This window comes from Phocoena phocoena, chromosome 11 (genome assembly GCF_963924675.1).
Source record: "Phocoena phocoena chromosome 11, mPhoPho1.1, whole genome shotgun sequence".
Classification (NCBI taxonomy): Eukaryota; Metazoa; Chordata; class Mammalia; order Artiodactyla; family Phocoenidae; genus Phocoena; species Phocoena phocoena.
Window position 1 is genome coordinate 26,330,042 of NC_089229.1, and position 20,021 is coordinate 26,350,062.

Sequence of the window (20,021 nt, forward strand, 5' to 3'; positions counted from 1 at the left end):
TCCAGCCCAGCCCTTGATTTTAACTGATGCCAAAGTGAAAAAGTGACTTCCACAAAGTCACACACCTGGCTGAAGGAAAGAGAATATGGAGGGAAAAAGGTAGTTGGGGACCAAACCTTGGGGGTAATATTTATGTAAAGGATGGGAGGAGAAATAGGAGACACTAATTAGTTGAGGTTTTGAGGGCTTGACCCTGAATTTTACAGCTGCCTTCTATAATAAATTTTATTTTCTGGGAAGAAATGGCATTTGCCTTCTGTGGATAGCTCTACCTATATTTCCCATTGACATCTTTAATTCAGCTTCAGTTTAATGTCCCAAACCAAACTGGAATCACTACGTGTTAGAACTGAATAGGATCTTAGAGGGCCTCATTCTAACCTCTCATTTTACAGATGAGGAAAACATTCTGCCCTGGGGTGGAGGTCTCACACTTAGATTCACTTATAGCAAAGTGAGCAATCAGTTGTCCCTTGGGCCATTTTTGCCCAGGCTGCAGAGCATTACTTTAAGTCCTTTTGGCTTAGAGTGAGCCTGCTAAGCTCATCCTGGCTACAACAACCCCTGGTGCTGTTCATAGCCGTCGCTTCTAACTTTCTTTTTTCTTTTTTTTAAACAACTGAATCTTTAAGTTAAATCACCTGAAGAAACCCCATATATAAAAAGAGACTAAAAAGAGGAGCTGCTGTGGTTAACAACAAAGGTTTGTTGGTGGTGATAGTAGGGGATAGGGAGTTAGCGAGATCAGCAGAGGGAAAGAATGAGGTTTTTTTTTGTGTGTTACACGGGCCTCTCACTGCTGTGGCCTCTCCCGTTGCGGAGCACAGGACACGCAGGCTCAGCGGCCATGGCTCACGGGCCCAGCTGCTCCGCGGCATGTGGGATCCTCCTGGACCGGGGCACGAACCCGTGTGCCCTGCATCGGCAGGCGGACTCTCAACCACTGTGCCACCAGGGAAGCCCAAAAGAATGAGTTTTACAGTGATTACTTGGACCCTCATTCCTGGAGGTGAGGGGCCTCTGAAGTGCCTCAGAGGTTAGGAAGCAGTTTGAAATCCCCTGATTTGGGGGCACATGAGATCTGGCAGTGATGGTTGACGTGAATGAGAAGACCACTGGTATTTTTGATCAACAGGTTCCTTGGTGATTTGTCTACATGCCCTGGAGTAATGATTTTCAGCTCTTTCTTGGATCTGAGAATTAAGAACTAGGACATCACTACAACTAGGGCTTTAAGACACTCTCAGCTATTATTTAAAAGCTCTCATCAGTCACATTTGTTGTTACTTATATGGACAAGCAGCTTTTTTTGTAAATTAAGTTGCCTTGGAATAGATGATTTTATTAGTATAGATATAGCCCAAGAATGACTGTCACATGAGGAGAAGCTTAGGAGTAATCAGTTTATGCAAGATCAATATGATCTTGCATAAACCCCTATAATGTTCTGATGAATTTAAAAATACTTGACATTATTAATTATTATTTTATAGTATTACTTATAATTTTGAATTTTAGTCAGCAACTGATGAAGCCCTGTGCTAGGCACCACGGGGAGATGGAGGGAAAATAGGACAAGGTCCTTGCCCTCACATTTGAGTCATGCCAAGTACAGAATGAAGAATGTGACATTTTAGGATTTTTTTCCTTTGTGCTTCATTTTACCACCTGAGCTTTTTTTTTCATATTGTACAATTTTTAATTTTAATTTACTGACTTGTAAAGCATGTTTATGGCTGAAAATTAGATAATATAAGGTTGTATGCTTTCTTTCAAATTGTCATCAGATTGCAAGACTGGAGAAAGATAAAGAAGAACTACATAACCAGCTGCTTAGTGTTGATCCCACAAGAGACAGCAAACGAGTGGAGCAACTTGTTCGAGAAAAAGTCCATTTGTGTCAGAAATTAAAAGGTTTAGAGGCTGAAGTAGCAGAATTGAGAGCTGAAAAAGAAAATTCTGGTGCTCAGGTAGAAAATGTCCAGAGAATTCAGGTGCGGCAGTTGGCTGAGATGCAGGCTACAGTCAGATCCCTGGAGGTAAGGTTTTAATTGCTTCCCGGTAGACTATCGCGTACTTTTTTTAAAGTGCAGTTGACCAAGCCTTTGATTTTTTTTTTTTTTTTTTTTGCGATATGCGGGCCTCTCACTGTTGTGGCCTCTCCCGTTGCGGAGCACAGGCTCCGGACGCGCAGGCTCAGCAGCCATGGCTCATGGGCCCAGCCACTCCGCGGCATGTGGGATCCTCCCAGACCGGGGCACGAACCCGTGTCCCCTGCATCGGCAGGCGGACTCTCAACCACTGCGCCACCAGGGAAGCCCAAGCCTTTGATTTTTTAGGGCATAAATGTATGCTCACCAATCTAACGCTGGCGCATTTGTGGAATCCCAAGAGTGTATATACTTTTTGTAAAGAAGAAAGCTCTTGATTCGTAAGCAATAGTATGCTACCATATTTACAAGGGGATTATTTATTCTTTGGGAGTCACGTCGCCTATCTGAAATGATTTAACTTTTAAAATGCCACAGAGTAGAATATGCAAAATTCAAAAAAAAAATGGAGTTTCTGAAGACTAAAGTCATCTCAAACCAGAAAGAGCAATTTCTTTCTAGTTATTTCCTTACACTGGGATTCAAGATCTTAAAATCGTAAATCCTGTTTCAACAGAAATACCATACTTATATATCTTAGGACAGCTTCTTGCCGGAGTTACAAAATTGAACTTGGCTACTAATGCATATAAGCCTTTACTGAATTATTTCCCTAAGTTCATTAGAGAAAGAAAAGAGCTGGCAGAGCTAAGCTGGTACTCCTAGAGGTATTCTCCTATGAAAGTTCTTGTTTCTGTTGTTGGAGAGGAAAAACTTTTCTTTTACCCTCTTAGGTTCAGAGTTTAAGGGTTGTGAATTAAACTCACAACAGACAGATTAGCAAGAGAAAAGATAGATTTTTATTCATGTACGTAAACAGGAGTTCACAGAAAAATGTGACTCAAAGAGGCAGTAGTAGTTTGGGCGTATATACCATTCTAATAAGGAAAAGAGAGGGGGAGAAAGGACACTTATAGGAAAAGAAATGACTTTTAGGAAAGATAAATGGGCCCTTAGGAAAACAAATGGCAGATATGATATTTTGTGATGTTGTTTGTGTAGGTGCTTTCTTATCCTGGTGTTGACTTCTTGTCTTCTGTGATAGAAGTTGGCCTTCCCTAGTTATGAAACCCCTGCAGAGGGGACTTCTAACACTTAAATTCTTTTTAGAGGCTCTACTTTTAGACAGATAAGAGGAGTTCAGGAAAAAACTTTGTCCTGTGTCTGTTGATTCTCAAAAGCCTTCAGCTCCAAATAATTCTTATTCCACAGTGGCATATTCTGGACCCCTTTACAGTTTTATTGAGATAATGCTTATTCCTCCTAGTCCTTAGTGTCTTACATGGAGCAAATATACTAGTTTGATAGTTTTTAAAAATTTATTTTGAGCAGTCCAAAATGTTTTGTTTTCTTCAGAATAGTCGTGAGGTGATTTGAACTGGAGGGAAATTAGTGTGCACCTAGTTTGTAATTAAAATCCAATATTCAAATCCAAAGTAGTGATTTTTTTCTGGACAGCAAACTGGTACCAGAAGTACATTAATATGTTTTGAAGAGTAGAAGTCACCTTTTTATTTTTTGGATGAAGCTTCTGACAGTATTTAGTGGTTTCCAGAATTTAAATTGTCAGTATCATTGGACCTTAGACATGAGGCAGTTCAGAATGAAGTTTTTATGTTGCCATCCTTCTATCCTTAACGTATTTACACAGTGACAGTGGGATGACTGCAATTGAGTATGGTATGTGATCTCAATGTGAAACTTTGCATTGAGGTCATTTAGAGTGATTATTTTCAGGACCAGTTGAATGATGACAAAAGATGGGAGGTTCTTTCAGCAGAGCCTGTATTTCATTTTATCATTTGTCAGATGAAATGAAAATACGCACATGACAGGTAGCCTGCCTTTCTTTGTTTTTTTTTTTTTTGTCTATCATTGTGCCTGAAGAGTATCATTTTTTATGTGAGGAAAATAGGGTTTTTTTCTGAATTATTTGTTGAATACACTCGTTATCATATTTAAGATATATAGGAAATGAGCTGTTGCAGAACTGAAGCTTATCCTTTGAATGCAAAATGTTTTCATTTTAACTATTTTGAATAGAAGTATTTTTAAAAAGCATTTAGTTTTCCCTTTCTAATTAAAGACTACTATGAGTATTACCAACTGGAAATTTTCTTGACAGCTTACTTCATTAAGAATATTATGTGACGAGTTCAGGAGCTATTGTGTTCTTTGCCCATACTTCCAGAAGCTCCAGATTAGTCGAGGATTTTGAATTTTTAATCTCTTGGGGATCGTTTTCTAATCTCCATTGATTTTAGATTTTCAGTTCTCACTTCTTACTACTACACGTAAGCCCTCTCCTCTACCTTGTAATATGCTTTCTCATATCTGCTGGGTACTTGAAATCCGCCAAAATGCTTGTTTGAATTATGTCCACAATAGTAGTAAATAGGTATCAAGTGAGTGTGTTAGGTACTCTCTCTCATGAGAGAGGTGTATGGGTTTTATCTTGGTGGTGGCTGTTGATAAGTTGTTTGTCCAGATAACTTTGTTGCATATTTCCTGGAGCAAATATCTTGCATTTGAATTCTACCAATTGCTTTGTGAAAACTCTTGTTACTTCAGTATATGTTAATATTGTTGAGGTTTTGAATAATTTTGGGTAGTATGATTATTACATTTATTTAAATAGTGTTTATTTTGTTTTTATATAATTGAAAAATTGTCAACAAATTTTAAAATATTTTATTTTAATAAAAGGCTGAAAAACAGTCAGCTAAACTACAGGCTGAACGCTTGGAAAAAGAGCTACAATCAAGCAATGAACAAAATACTACTTTAATTAGTAAATTGCATAAAGCTGAACGGGAAATAAATACACTGACCAGTAAAGTAAGTTGTCTTTAAGTATTTGCTTTATTCTTTAGAATGCTTGAGACTGTATAATGACAAAGGAGTTTTGTGTTTCAGTAGCTTAGTTCCCTACATTGAAGTCTCTTTTTTGATCTTATTCTACCTTCCAAATACATGTAGAAACTAACCAGTTCTTTTTTTTTTTCTTAATTTATTTTATTTATTTATGTTTGGCTGTGTTGGGTCTTCTTTGCTGCGTGCGTGCTTTCTCCACTTGTGGTGAGCGGGGGCTACTCTTCTTTGCGGTGCGTGGGCTTCTCATTGCGGTGGCTTCTCTTGTTGCGGAGCATGGGCTCTAGGCGTGCGGGATTCAGTAGTTGGGGCACGAGGACTCAGTAGTTGTGGCTTTGGGGCTCTAGAGTGCAGGCTCAGTAGTTGTGGCGCACGGGCTTCATTGCTCCGCGGCATGTGGGAACTTCTTGGACCAGGGCTTGAACCTGTATCCCCTGCATTGGCAGGTGGATTCTTAACCACTGCACCACCAGGGAAGCCCCTGACCAATTCTTAACCGCTTTCATTGTGACCACTCTAGTCCAGTTTTTACAATAGCCTCCTAATTGGTCTCTTTACTTTCTACCCTGTCAGAGCTCTGTGTGATCTGGCCCCTGCAATCTTTCCCCAGCCGTCATAGTTCATTTTCCCTCCTGTTCACTTTGCTCTAGCCTCACGGGCCTTCTCACTCTTCTTTGAGCAAGCTTACTTCTACCTCAGGGCCTTTGCACTTGCCCGCGTTGCATGGCCTTCCCTCACATATGTATATAGCTTTCTTCCTCACCCTTTTTTTTTTTAATTAATTAATTTATTTTTACTCACGTTGGGTCTTCGTTGCTGCATGCGGGCTTTTCTCTAGTTGTGGCTAGCGGGGGCTACTCTTCTTTGTGGTGCGCAGGCTTCTCATTGAGGTGGTTTCTCTTGTTGCAGAGCATGGGCTCTAGGCATGTGGGCTTCAGTAGTTGTGGCACATAGGCTTAGCAGTTGTGGCTCACGGGCTCTAGAGCGCAGGCTAAGTAGTTGTGGTGCACAGGCTTAGTTGCTCCACAGCATGTGGGATCTTCCCGGACCAGGGGTCGAACCCGTGACCCCTGCATTGGCAGGTGGATTCTGTGTTTTGTTTGTTTGTTTTTTTGATACAGAAATATGTTTATTAATGCATTAAAACCAAATCTCATGATGAGTTTAAAAATTACTGTAATTTTGAAGCAGTGATAAGTATTAATGATATTTTGAAATATCTACAAAAAATGTAATACATGAAAATATCTGTCACAGGTACTGTTAATACTATGAGGGTTTGTAGTCAACATTCATAGTTGAAGTGGAAGGTGGATTCTTAACCACTGCGCCACCAGGGAAGCCCCTCCTCACCCATTTCTGATGTTGCCTTATCAGAGAGGACTTCTTTTTCTTCACTTTGTAAAATACCATCTTCCTTCTTCCTCTGCCTTATTCTCTATCGTTTTTACCTGTTTTATATTTCTTCATAGCTCTTAACACCATCTGATATATTTGTTTATTTTTGTCTTTTCTACTCCCTTTGCCTCAAATATAAGCTCCAAGACAGCAGGACATTGCTTTTATTACTGTTGTATCTCTGGCTCCTGGAACAGTGCTGGCACACAGTAGACAATAAATATTTGTTAAATGAGTAAATTAATAGCAGCAGCATGACCTGCATTTGTTATTTTTATTTTATTTTATTTTATTTTTGCGGTACGCGGGCCTGTCATGGTTGTGGCCTCTCCCGTTGCGGAGCACAGGCTCCGGATGCGCAGGCTCAGCGGCCATGGCTCACGGGCCCAGCCGCTCCACGGCACGTGGGATCTTCCCGGACCGGGGCACGAACCTGTGTCCCCTGCATCTGCAGGTGGACTCTCAACCACTATGCCACCAGGGAAGCCCTCATTTGTTATTTTTAAAAGAATATAATGGTTTGAACACCTTTTATATACAGTTTTCCCAGGAACTTAGAGGTTTTTTTCCCCCTCAAATGCAATGTATATAAGGAATCCAGTAACCAGAAGTAGGATAGCAATGATGAAAGTATTTTATAGAATACCGCAGTGAATATCAGCTCTGGAGTCAGACACATTCAAATTCCATTTCTTCCCCTTGCTAGCTGTGTGACCTGGGCAATTTAATTTCTCTCTGAAGACTTTAGCATTTTCCTTTATAAAACAGACTAATACCTACCTTATAGAGTGTGGCAGAGATTAAATGAGATATTATGCATAAAGCACTTAGCATAAGGTCTAATATATAATCACCTGAATATTAGCTATTATTAGTAGTACTTGGTTCAGCTCTAAGAACTTGAAAATAAGACTGATGTCTGAATCAGTGAGATCATGTATTATATTTCTGTCAGAGCGGAGTTATGTAAAATCACCTTAAAAAACAAAATGGTTTCTAGACCAGAGGGAATTTATTGTAGCCTGGTAGAAATATATGAACTTATCTAGAGGAGTAATGTATTCATGGTAAATTCCTTGTCCACAAACAGTGTTTATGACAGAGACAAGAGAGAGTTTTAGTTGGCAGAGTGTGAGTATTCTGGTCCCATTGAAGAGATCATTCTTACTGTGGAACGGAATACCTCAATCTGATTTAGTTTGTGGCCATGAAATAATCGATTCATCCCATTCCTTTTGTTCTGACTGCATGAGCCTTAAGCAACTTTCTGACTGTTATGTGATTTCCTCTGTAATTTTGTCTACAGGGAGAGAGAACGCACTGGTCCTTCAGAGTTAGAGTATTCTAGTTTCCATTATAGTTTTTTCTCGCAATTAATAAACTGACATTCTGGTTTTATAGATCACTCTTTGTAAACTTTAGTAATGTGAGTTCAACCTTGAGAGTGGTCTTTAAGTGTGGTGACAAAATTTGATTTCTGTGCCTGAAAAGCCAAAGCCATAATATTAGATGTATTAGATGCCACCCTTGGGAGATAGTCTACCCAGTTTTTTCTATGGCAAATACATACTCTTTTACACTTTCAGATTGTATGTTTATTAACACACATTGCTAAGAGCTGCCTGTCTTTTTAAAGGCATACTTGCATTATTATGCATATAAGTGGTTTATTAAAAACCACCCACCAACTTCAGACAAATCAAGTTTTCATTTGAGATCTTGCATATAAAAAGATTTCATTGGAAGGTTAAATCTTAAAATAATGTTTCAAACATTGTCACAGTTATCTTTGCAACTTGAAATTTTCATCAACATTTTGCAGTTCTCACAAATGGTTGTTTGCAATGCAGAGGAACACCTGGGGTGTATTTGTCTAAGTTATTCAAATTTGTAAATGTTTGTTAGGTTTTTGAACAGTTATGTCATTGTGACTATCGGTGTCTTGGATTAAAAAGTATTACCAAAGATGGCCTAAAAATGATGACCTTAAAGATATCTAATATTCAATGAGATAAATTCTTCCTGTTTGTTATGAGGTGTTTGAGCTTTAGAACTCCAATAAAATGTACAGTTTTAAGGAAGTCATCCCACAGAATTACCTTATTAGCTAAGTTTATGAGGTCATACCATCTCAGACCTTTGAAAAAGATCAGAGTTTGAGTACTGTCTCTTTGGAATTTACATCAAGATCTTCTTGAGTAATACATTTTTTCAACTTTATTTGAATTTCTGGCTTACGTATATTGTTTTCTTTGTGTGTGTGTGTGTGTGTGTGTGTGTAATTTAACAGATTCTGAACCGTTATAAAATGCTTACTGTTGCTACTTTGTTACATTTCTTAAAGTTTTATTAGTACTAGCTAATATTCTGAGTACTTCTGTTGTATCAAAAGCATAAAGCAAATTCACAATGTAAAGACCAGAATCTACATGGAAAACATATTGTGGGAAAAAAAAAAAAGCAGAACAGGGTAGCTTGGCCCACGGAAGCTTAAGAAGATTGTAAATCTCTTCTAATTATTTGCAGCATTTTAACATTGTGCATTTTATTTAAGAAAAGATCCCTAGTTTTCCTAGGATTTTGAGGCAGAAAGAAACTTTATTATAACTATTTGGGATTTGGTTCATATTACTCATAGAAAGTTTTTATTCATCACATCTAATAAATATTCATATATGTTTTTCCATTTTTAATAAATAAAATAATTTTAATATCATTTTGGAAGTTAATTACTGTTAGTGTGAGTGCATTCATTATTTCAGTATTTTAGAAGTGTGGCACTAAAGAAAAACTCATCCGGGTCCATAAATAAGTTAATTTGAATGCGTGTTGCTTGAGCATATACCACTACTTTAATAATAGAAGTAGTTCTGAAGATAGACTTGTCATTTGACTTCCGATCCAGTGTTCTTTCAGTTTCACTGATTATAGTTTAATTGAAAAATGTTTTCTCATTTCAGTAAATCTCAGTGAATGAATTAAGAAATATGTTTTTTATATATTTTGTAGTTCTTCTCGTTGAAAGATTCTACAAAATAAGATGGCTCTGATTTTCCACCTCATATATAAAGCAGCCACAATGTGGTTTGCTAATGAACTGCCGTGTCATTCAAACCTTCTACAGTTAGTGTGTAATAGCAGGTTATGATTACATTTGTCATAGAAATTAGATTTTCATTGTAGTTGTATTTCTTCCACATTTTAAAGCATTTATAAATTCTGTCTGTCCATGAAATTATAAAAACCCAATCTATAGAAAGTTTAAATTTTAAAATAAATACAATTTTTTAGCTGCTCTGAAAGTATTTCAAAGCTGCTTTGTAAACATTGTTCAATGAGACTTGCTTTCATAGAAAAGAACTTCAGAAAGATTTAAAAATGCAAATCTGATGTCAGCACAAGGTATTCATTTTGTGTTGTGTCATTTGAAAATCTACAGCTTAATTTGTGTCTTAGTGTGGTTATTAGCAGTACAAAGGCAGCACAGTACTTGACTTTCTTGTTTCCTTTAAGTGAGGAATTTGCAGGAAACCTTGTTATGTTTCCAAGACCTTTCATAGATGGAGTCTCCTCCAGTAAGACACTTCTGTTTCTCATCTTCACCCTCTTTGGCTCTAGGACCTCTTCCTGATTTATTTCAAACTCCCATCTCTAGTTTTTATAGCCTTTTATTACACTCAAGTAAATTATCCTTTACCCTCCTGTTACCACCATCGTATATTTTTACATATTTGGCTTGTATATATTTGTGATTTTCTCCTCTGATTTCATAGTTTTATACATTAGTATAATATGTCAGAATGCAGGTTTATCTAACCTTTATATCCGTACTGGTTAAATCCTCATTATATAGTACTGTACCTAATTTTAGAAGCGCCTCACCAAAGGGCAGGGTTGTGGAAACTGTTAAGAGAGTAGTACAGATGATTAGAGAGGCAAAGCTTTCTTGTTTGCTGCTGTATCCCCAGCTCCTAAGAGAGTGCTAGGGCACATAATAGGTGCTCAATAAATATTTATTGAATGAACAAAGGAATACTACTTTAAAAAGTTTTTTGTTTATTTTTGGCTGCATTGTGTCTTCGTTGCTGCATGCGGGCTTTCTCTAGTTGCGGTGAGCAGGGGCTACTCTACGTTGCGGTGTGCGGGCTTCTCATTTCAGTGGCTTCTCTTGTTGTGGAGCATGGGCTGTAGGTCACGCGGGCTTCAGTAGTTGTGGCACGTGGGCTCAGTAGTTGTGGCTTGCGGGCTCTAGAGTGCAGGCTCAGTAGTTGTGGTTCACAGGCTTAGTTGCTCCGCAGCATGAGGGATCTTCCCGGACCAGGGCTCAAACCCGTGTCCCCTGCATTGGCAGGCAGATTCTTAACCACTGCACAACCAGGGAAGCCTAAGGAATACCACTTATGAACTATAATTATTCAGCTTTCAAAAGGAATGTCTCAGGGAAAAGCTGAGATTGGTATGTGGTTAATTATATGGAAAATATTGACAATTAGTTACATTCACCTTGGGGCTTTAAAAGAATCAGGTTTGGGCAATAAAGGTTTAAATTAGATTCATACATTTTGTACTTGTTTATCCCACTACCAGCATACACACACACACACTATTTAGTCACCAACTTCAATAGATTATTCTTTCTTGTCCCCTTTGTTAGTCCTTTGCCTCTTAATTGGTTTCTTTACCTTCAGTTTCTTAATCCAGCACACTTGCAATTAGAGTTAACTTTCTGAAACAAAGTTGATTGTGCCACCTTCAGCAGCTAAGAGGATATACAACCCTTTTGTATGGCATGTGAATTTTATTCCCTGCCACTCCACAGTTTTCACATCTTCCTCTGCTCTATCTATGACACATTGTTCATTGTTTTCCAAGCAGACCAGGTGACGTTCTACCTTTTTAAGGTTTTATATGCTGTTCCTTATACCTAAAATGCCTTTTTGTCACCAACAGTTTTTTTTAGAGGAAGGTTTCAATTTTTTTTTCCCTGAGGATGTTTCAGTCATTGACTATTGGATTTTAGGTACTTGCAGTTAAGCCTTTAAAGGCAAGATTAAGCCCGATGACCCCACCCTGCTATTGAAAGAAATGACTCAATTCTGTTAGGAACAGACTGTTTTCTTGGTGCTGAGTACTGTTCCAGGAACTGAAGCATCTTCCCTGCTAGAAGGTGCTTATACTCTATACTCTGCTACCAAAGTGTTTTCTCATTTCTACTGATGTTTTTGGGTTAGCATTTAGTGGCAAGAAAATGACCAATAGTAATTTCAATTTCTAATTATCAACAGGTAAAAGAACTTAAACATTCAAACAAACTAGAAATAACAGACATCAAACTGGAGGCAGCAAGAGCTAAGAGTGAGCTAGAAAGAGAAAGGAATAAAATTCAAAGTGAACTGGATGGTAATATATGATTTCCCATGCTTTTTACTGTTACATTCACATATAAACTCAAATTACTAAAATAGATCAAACTGAAGTTTATTTCCAATTTTAAGCTTAATTGAATTTTAATTTTAGAGCACACATATGTATTGTTTTTATTTGTATGTTAAATGTTCATTCTGTGATGTAACTTTTAAAAAAACAATCTTATGGTTATATCATTGTTATTTGATTAATACATAAATTGAGTGAAACTTTATAGATAGGATTCCATACTTCCTGGATATATAACTTAAAATCTGTTTAGATCATGTGATTATTAATATCAGACCATTTAAAATCTAAAGAATATATAAGTGGGTTCCAGGTCCAATTTTTAAGTTTAAAATTTTTTTAATGTAGACCCTAGGCCAGTTATTGGGCCTAGTTCAGCCTAAGCTTATTTTTAAACTCCAGTTTAGTCTTAGAATGTCCTTCTCATCAAGATTTCTCAGAAATTATATTATTTCTGACTTTTATTAAGTACTTAAATAAGCTGCCTGGACCTGCAGCTGTCATGAAGTTGGTCTCTAGTTGAACTGGCCTCTAGTTTCAGTTTCAGACAGAGCTTATGATGAATGACTATTTTCATTATTAATTTCTACTTGATGTTGACTCATGGATTTTCTTAGACTTAGGGAGCATATTTTCTCTGGAACTTAAAGAGTTTGAGATCCAGTTTTGCATTCTTTTTCAACTTTGAGTTAGATATGAATTTGTTTTAGTTATTTGTATTTAGTTATTCCATATGCAAAATACTTGTCATTTCATTACGAGGAAAATTTGTGAATTCATTGGACAAACTTGAAAGTGTCCAATTTGTATTAGATATCTAACAGTTCTGGTAAGTTTCAAAAGCTTCTGTGATTTTATTCACTCTGCTTTCCAGCTCGCTTTATGATGATGCTGTCTATGGGATTTAGGTTACAGAACCCGTTTAGAAGTTAAGTATTTAAACCTCTTTCAATATTACCCAGGTTGATGTCCCCAGCTCTCACGATCCAAATGAGTAAATGTATATAACCTTTTATTAAAGTGTTTTTGTGTGAGTGCTTAATAAAATGACAAATTAAGTCTGAGTAGTAGTCTTTTTCGTTAAGAAAAGTTTATCAACAGAGTAAAGCTCTTTGAGATGTGTATCTGGAGAGACTTACTTTCTATATTCTTTTGTCTTATCAGCTTATGAATATTTGCTGTTAATTGCAGTTTTTCTTCTTAATAACATTGAATACAGTACAGTTTTCTCCTTTAAAAAAAAATACTAGGATTACAGTCAGACAATGAAATTCTCACATCAGCTGTTGAACACCACAAAGTGCTTTTAGTAGAAAAGGACCGTGAATTAATACGTAAAGTACAAGCTGCCAAAGAAGAAGGTTACCAAAAACTTGTGGTATTACAAGATGAAAAGTAAGTACCTAATTACCTTATTTTGTGTTAAATCTCCTTGCAAATGAAAACATTTTGCTGTCATATCATCCTTGTTGTAGTTCTTGTAATATAATTATCATCTGTTGTTTTAGGCTAGAACTTGAGAGCAGATTAGCGGATTTAGAGAAAATGAAAGTGGAACATGATGTCAGGAGACAATCTGAAAAGGATCAGTGTGAAGAGAGATTGCGAGCTTCACAGATGGCAGAAGAGTCGGCCAGGAGGGAACTTCAGAGTATTAGGTTATATATGCATATTTTTTTAAACTTCATTTTGAAATAATCTCATAGCCAACAAAACATTGTAAAACTAGTACAGAGTATTCCCATATAATTTTCACCAAGATCTCCATATCTGAATTATTTTGATACCTTTCTTGGTTTCAGTTGGCCATATGTGAGTGTGTCTGTTTCTGGACTCTGTTCTATTCCATTTGTCTGTATGTCTGTCTTGACACCAATATCACACTCTCTTAACTACTGTAGCTTCATATTAAGTTTGATTCAGGTAGTGCAAGTCTTCTACCTTGTTCTTTTTTGGCAAGATTGTTTTGGGTCTTCTAGGTCCTTTGCCTTTCCTTGTAAATAATCAGCTTATAACCATTTTCAGAAAGGCTTAAGATTTTGATTGGGAGTGCACTGAATCTGTAGCTCAGTTTGAGAACAGTTGTCATCTCAACAGTATTGAGTCTATCCAATCCATGAATATGGCCTATCTCTCCATGTATTCAGGTCATCTTTAACTTCTGTCATCAGAGTTTTGTAGTGTTCATTGTATATATCATGCTCATATTGTGTTACATTATAATTCTAAGCATTTTTATGTGATTATAAGTGGAGTTACGTTTTAAAATTTTACTTTCTAATTGTTTATTGCTGACATATGGAAATATAGTTGAGGGGCTTCCCTGGTGGCACAATGGTTAAGAATCCGCCTGCCAACACAGGGGACACCGGTTCGAGCCCTGGTCTGGGAAGATCCCACATGCCACAGAGCAACTAAGCCTGTGTGCCGCAACTACTGAGCCTGCACTCTAGAGCCCGTGAGCCACGACTACTGAGCCCGTGTGCCACAACTACTGAAGCCTGCACTCCTAGAGCCCGTGCTCCGCAACTGTAGAGGCCACTGCAGTGAGAAGCCCATACACTGCCACGAGCAGTGGCCCCCGCTCGCTGCAACTAGAGAAAGCCCGCGCACAGCAACAAAGACCCAGTGCAGCCAAAAATAAAATAAATAAAATAGATACAACATTAAAGAAATTAAAAATGTTTAAGAAATATAGTTGATTTTTATGTATTGACCTTGTATCCATGACCTTACGGAAGTCACGTATTTTCTACTAGCTGCTTTGTGGGTTCTTAGTTTTCTAACGTCATGTTGTATATATTGTATTTTCTTTTAGTTTACTTGTTCATTTTTTGGTTTTGGTGTGTTTTTTTGAGGATTTAAGTAGGTTTTATTTTTTTGATAGTATTTTTTTCAATAGATCTTTATTGGAGTAAAATTTTTTGAGTTGGGAATTTAATTCAACTAATGTTCATTCTTTCATCTTTATTGGTAAAAGTATCATGCTGAGAATTTTCTTATCACTGCTTTTTAAATGTATCATAGATTTTGATATGCAGTGTTTTAACTATCATTATTTTTTTGAAATTCCCTAATTTCAATTTGCATCTTCCTTTTCACCCAAGAAGCAATAGAAGGTATAGTTGTTTAATAGAAGGTGAAACTAATAGTTTTCTAGGACTGCCACAACAAAATACCGTAGACAGGGTAGTTTAAACAACAGAAATTAATTTTCTTACAGTTCTGGAGGCTAGAAGCCTCAGAGCTCAATGTGTTAGCAGATTTGGTTTCTCCTGAGGCCTGTCTCCTTGGCTTGCAGATTGGTTGCCTTCTTACTGTGTCCTCACAGGGGCTTTCCTCTGTGTGCATGTATCCCTGGTACCTCTCCCTCTTATAAGGACACCAGTCATAGGATTAGGACCCACCCATATAACCTCATTTAACCTTCGTTACCTCTTTAAAGGCCTTGTCTCCAAATACAATCACATGTAAGTGATTGAAGGTTTTTGAATTTCCAGGTGATAGGGCTTTCTTGTTTATTTTGTGGTTAAATTTTAGTTTTATTTCATTGTGATCAGAGTATTGATTCGGTTGTTTCTGCTTTATGGAATATTCTAATGTTTTCCTTGTGACCTAATATATCAAGGCCAGGACTACGGTAAAGCCAGTGAGGCACCCAGGGTGCAAAATTTAAAGAGATACTCACTCTTATGTGTTGACATTGGACTTGCGGGAAACCTGGAGTGAGTCTCCTTAAATTTTTCACTCTGGGCACCTCACTTGCCTTATCTCAGTCTCAGACCTGTAATACATGATTGATTTTTATGAGTGTTACATAAGGACTAGTAAAGAAATTACTCAATTATGAGTATAAAGTTTGAAATATACATCCATAAGATCTACCTTACTAACTATGATGTTCAGGTCTTCTGTATACTTTTTTTTGTCCGCTTCATTTGTCTTGTACAAAGAGTGATATATTAGTCTCCTATTATTACGTTAGTGTGTTTCTATCTATGACTCCTTAAATTTCTTGTAATTTTTTTGCTTCATAGGTGATTGATATATTATTTGGTATATAGATAATCATAACAGTTATACTTTAATTATGAATTGTGGCTTTTAGCATTTAAAAGCACTTTTTTGTGTCATTTAATTTTTTTTGCTTGAATTCCACCTTGTTTGATATTGTTATTACTCCTGTTTTATTTTACAATTGTTGATCTATTTTTTTCATAGATTTCTGACAGCTGTTGCTGTAGATTTTTTTAGGTGCATATATATTCACGGTTACTTGTTATTTTTCCTTTAACGTTTTATCTTGAATTTTATATGGGCTAATATTAGCATTTCTACTATTTCTTTCCTTTTGCTCATATTTGTGGTACACCTTTTCACTTTATTTTCAGCTTTATTTATTGTTTTATTTTAAATGTGTCCCTTATAGACAGAATATTACAATACCTTTTAAAAATACAATTTGGGGCTTCTCTGGTGGCGCAGTGGCTGAGAGTCCGCCTGCCGATGCAGGGGACACGGGTTCATGCCCCGGTCCGGGAATATCCCACATGCCGCGGAGCGGCTGGGCCCGTGAGCCATGGCCGCTGAGCCTGTGCGTCCAGAGCCTGTGCTCCGCAATGGGAGAGGCCACAGTAGTGAGAGGCCCGCGTACCGCAAAAAAAAAGATTTGAATGATAGTTTCTTGAGCAGTATGTTAACTCATTTACATTCTTATAATTACTTTACCATTAGGATTTAATTATCTTTTTTCACTTTTTTTTTTTCTTTTCTTTAATGATCTTAAATCATGGACTAATTTTCTTCCTAAAAAAAATCAAAAATCTCCTATCAGTTATGAATTCTAACCCAGCACTGCTTCAGCAAAGTGAACTGAAGAAACTTTTGTAGATCATCTCTTATAGTCTACCAAAATGGTGTTCTTACTCCTTTCATGTTTAATGATAGTCAGATACTCTTTACCAGTGGTTTCTTTGGCTTCAGTTTTTATAGGTAGGGCATTTTTGTTTCTCTTCATATCTACATAATTATTTAGAAAGTATTCAGGCCACTAATGCTTTCATAACTCGGTCTTGTTTCTTGTTGATTTATCATGTGTATCCAAAATCTCGACCAGAGCTAAGATATACTTGGGGCCTAACTTTTCTAACTCTGGACCGGAGCTAGGACCCATGGTGTTTTCTCCCCTATTTTCATCTCCGTGGTTTTGTAGAAAGAAACCTTTATTAACTCGGTAACCTAAAAGCTCCAAGTTAATAACAGCCTTAAACATTTAAGGGAGAAATGCACAGAAAGTTTGAGGGAGTAATAGTATAGCTAGAATTATGGAATAAGAGTATCATTGGTAGTCAAAGGAGCACAGGAAGAGCAAGACTGGCCCTCTTCCTTTAGGTCCATTGTTTCTGGCGTTTGTATGTAAATATCTCAGGAGCAGTGTATTTTATGATTTCTTCCATATCATATTGTCCAACCACCTTGTGCATTTAAATGTGTAATCCAGGATTTGAGTTGGTTCATTCAATCCAACAACAGATACTTACTGAATTTTTTTAAATACATCTTTATTGGAGTATAACTGCTTCACAATACCGTGTTAGTTTCTGTTGCACAACAAAGTGAATCAGCCATATGCATACACATGTCCCCATATCCCCTCCCTCTTGAGCCTCCCTCCCACCCTCCCTATCCCACCCCTCTAGGTCATCGCAAAGCACCGAGCTGACCTCCCTGTGCTATGCTGCTGTTTCCCACCAGCCAACTATTTTGCATTTGGTAGTGTATATATGTCGATGTTACTCTCACTTCGCCCCAGCTTCACCCTCCCACCCCATGTCATCAAGTCTGTTCTCTATGTCTACCTCTTTATTCCTGCCCTGCAACTAAGTTCATCAGTACCGTTTTTTTTTTTTTTTAGATTCCATATATATGCGTTAGCATACTGTATTTGTTTTCCTCTTTCTGACTTCACCCTGTGTGAGACTCTAGGTCCATCCACCTCACTACAAATAACTCAATTTTGTTTCTTTTTAGGGCTGAGTAATATTCCATTTTGTATATGTGCCACGTCTTCTTTATCCGTTCATCTGTCAGTGGTCATTTAGGTTGGTTCCATGTCCTGGCTATTATAAATAGTGCTGCAGTGAACATTGTGGTACATGTCTCTTTTTGAATTATGGTTTTCTCAGGGTATTAGTGTTTAAAGCACAGCCCTAGGCGTTTGAGAATATTGTCTTCCCAAGAAGCATTTCTAATTAGGTTGAAAAGGCATGCTAATAATGCTAAACTATAACTAGTACGTGCCAAGCAAATTATATTTGAGGTAAATGAAGGATTTTTAAAAGGGAAGTTTGAGGGCTTATCCTGTCAAAGCTAATTAAGTGTATAGTCTTTCTCATGAGGTTAGTTAGTCCCTTGGTCACCAGGGATACACTGTGTTTTAAGGTTTTGGCTGAGAATGTATCATTCCTTTTGAAAAGGACACAAATTGTGTAAGTGTGCATTCATCTCAGGGATAAAAACTCATAATATATCTTATAGAATACAGTATGGTGTCTGTACTAGATAGTTTTCTTTTAAATTCTGAATTTAAAATCAGTATAATTACGGCATAATTAAGTGGGAGACAGAGATACTTACTTGGGTGTGAGAAGACCTGGGTCTCATCTTGATTTTGCTACTTGGTAGCTGTGTGATTTGGGCCTAACTTTGCTAAGCCTCAACCTCTTTTTCTGTATTATCTGGAATTATAAAGCTGACTCTGCTTACTTCCATACAACTGTTATGAGAAATTACTACAATTGGCCAACCTTAATTAAATGCCTGTTATACTATAGACATCACGGTAGGCATTTAGGATACATTTAGGAGCTCTATAACCCAGTAGAGTGAAGGTGAAGTAGCAGTACATCTGAAAGCATTTTGTAAATTGTGAAATACTGTATGGCTATAAGATAGCTTCTCCTAAACTGGACTCCTTTCTCCTGCCTTACTGACCCACTAGGCACTCCTCCACCAAAGCCATTTTTTCAGGCTGTTCCCTGTGTTTATCAAGATCCTACCCACCAGAGTTTTATCTCCATGTAGTAGTCTCTCATCCTTCTAGATAGACTTGATTTCTCATCTTCTCTATGCCCATAGTTTGTAGATTTTTCCATAGCAAAAGCAGAAATTTGTTACATTTTAATTATATGTGGACACAGCTTAGTTGCCTGAAGTCAAAATCTTTGTCTTTGAATCTACCACTCTATATAGCACAGTGCCTTGTGTCAGTATGGGCACTCAATAATACGATTGTCTAAGTCAGTGAAATATATGAACCGTGGATTTTTAGTAATGTCTTTTGTTGGGTTGTGATTTTTAGGTTAAAACTTCAACAACAAATTGTGAATATTGAAAATGCAGAGAAAGAAAAAAATGAAAATTCTGACCTGAAACAGGTATTATTTTAGCAAACATTTTGCTTTTGTTTTTTTAAGTGTGTTTTTGAATCTTTATTGGAATTTAATATATATAAATATTCTGAAAATATCACTCCAATTGATAATGAATTGATGAAGTTGATATGTAAAGATACAGTGTTTAGACCTCTTTAAGCTCCTGTTTAGTAAGCTGCTTTTGTTTTTCTTAAGATATTTATATGCTGTGGCTCATGATGAAATTTTTAAAATTATAGTTTAAAGGGCAGTATTTTGAATTACTTGTGTGATTGACTTGTAACTTTGCATTTCTTATTCCATGAGCTATTTTTTATTATATCCCTATGAAATCTAAGAGTTGTATTTATGGAAGGAAATTCATATTTTAATTAAAGTTGTTTGGGTTCGGGAAAGATTTATATGGGCAAAACAAATTATGAGGAGTGAAAATTCCATTTTTAGGGTTTATGCTTGCATGCTAGCTGGCATTGCTTTGCATGTATAGTTATGGTTTCTAAGTTCCAAGTAGGAGGGCATAATGTGTGATACTCTGAGAGAAGTTATCTAGTTTCATTGACATTGGGCTTTCTGTCATCCTGTAGATATGGAGAAGTATTAAGCTCTTTGAAAGTTGCTTGTTCAACCAGCTGTAATACAAGTTTTATATTTACAGCTGCAGTTAAAAGGACTGAATAGTTCTTCATGGAGAAATTCATTCTAAAATAGAAATCTGAGACATACCTTTTTACTT

General features: G+C 36.9%; 1 protein-coding gene across 2 annotated transcripts in view; it reads left to right on the forward strand.

The window, feature by feature from the left end:
• CEP83 (centrosomal protein 83) overlaps positions 1-20,021 on the forward strand; it is a 65,666-nt gene that overhangs the window by 24,422 nt on the left and 21,223 nt on the right. For both annotated transcript variants that reach the window (XM_065887284.1, XM_065887285.1), the window contains 6 exons: positions 1,788-2,039; positions 4,857-4,988; positions 11,705-11,819; positions 13,106-13,250; positions 13,364-13,513; positions 19,216-19,291. In XM_065887284.1, the coding sequence (XP_065743356.1) occupies positions 1,788-2,039; positions 4,857-4,988; positions 11,705-11,819; positions 13,106-13,250; positions 13,364-13,513; positions 19,216-19,291 (870 nt within the window). The remainder of the gene's footprint in view (positions 1-1,787; positions 2,040-4,856; positions 4,989-11,704; positions 11,820-13,105; positions 13,251-13,363; positions 13,514-19,215; positions 19,292-20,021) is intronic.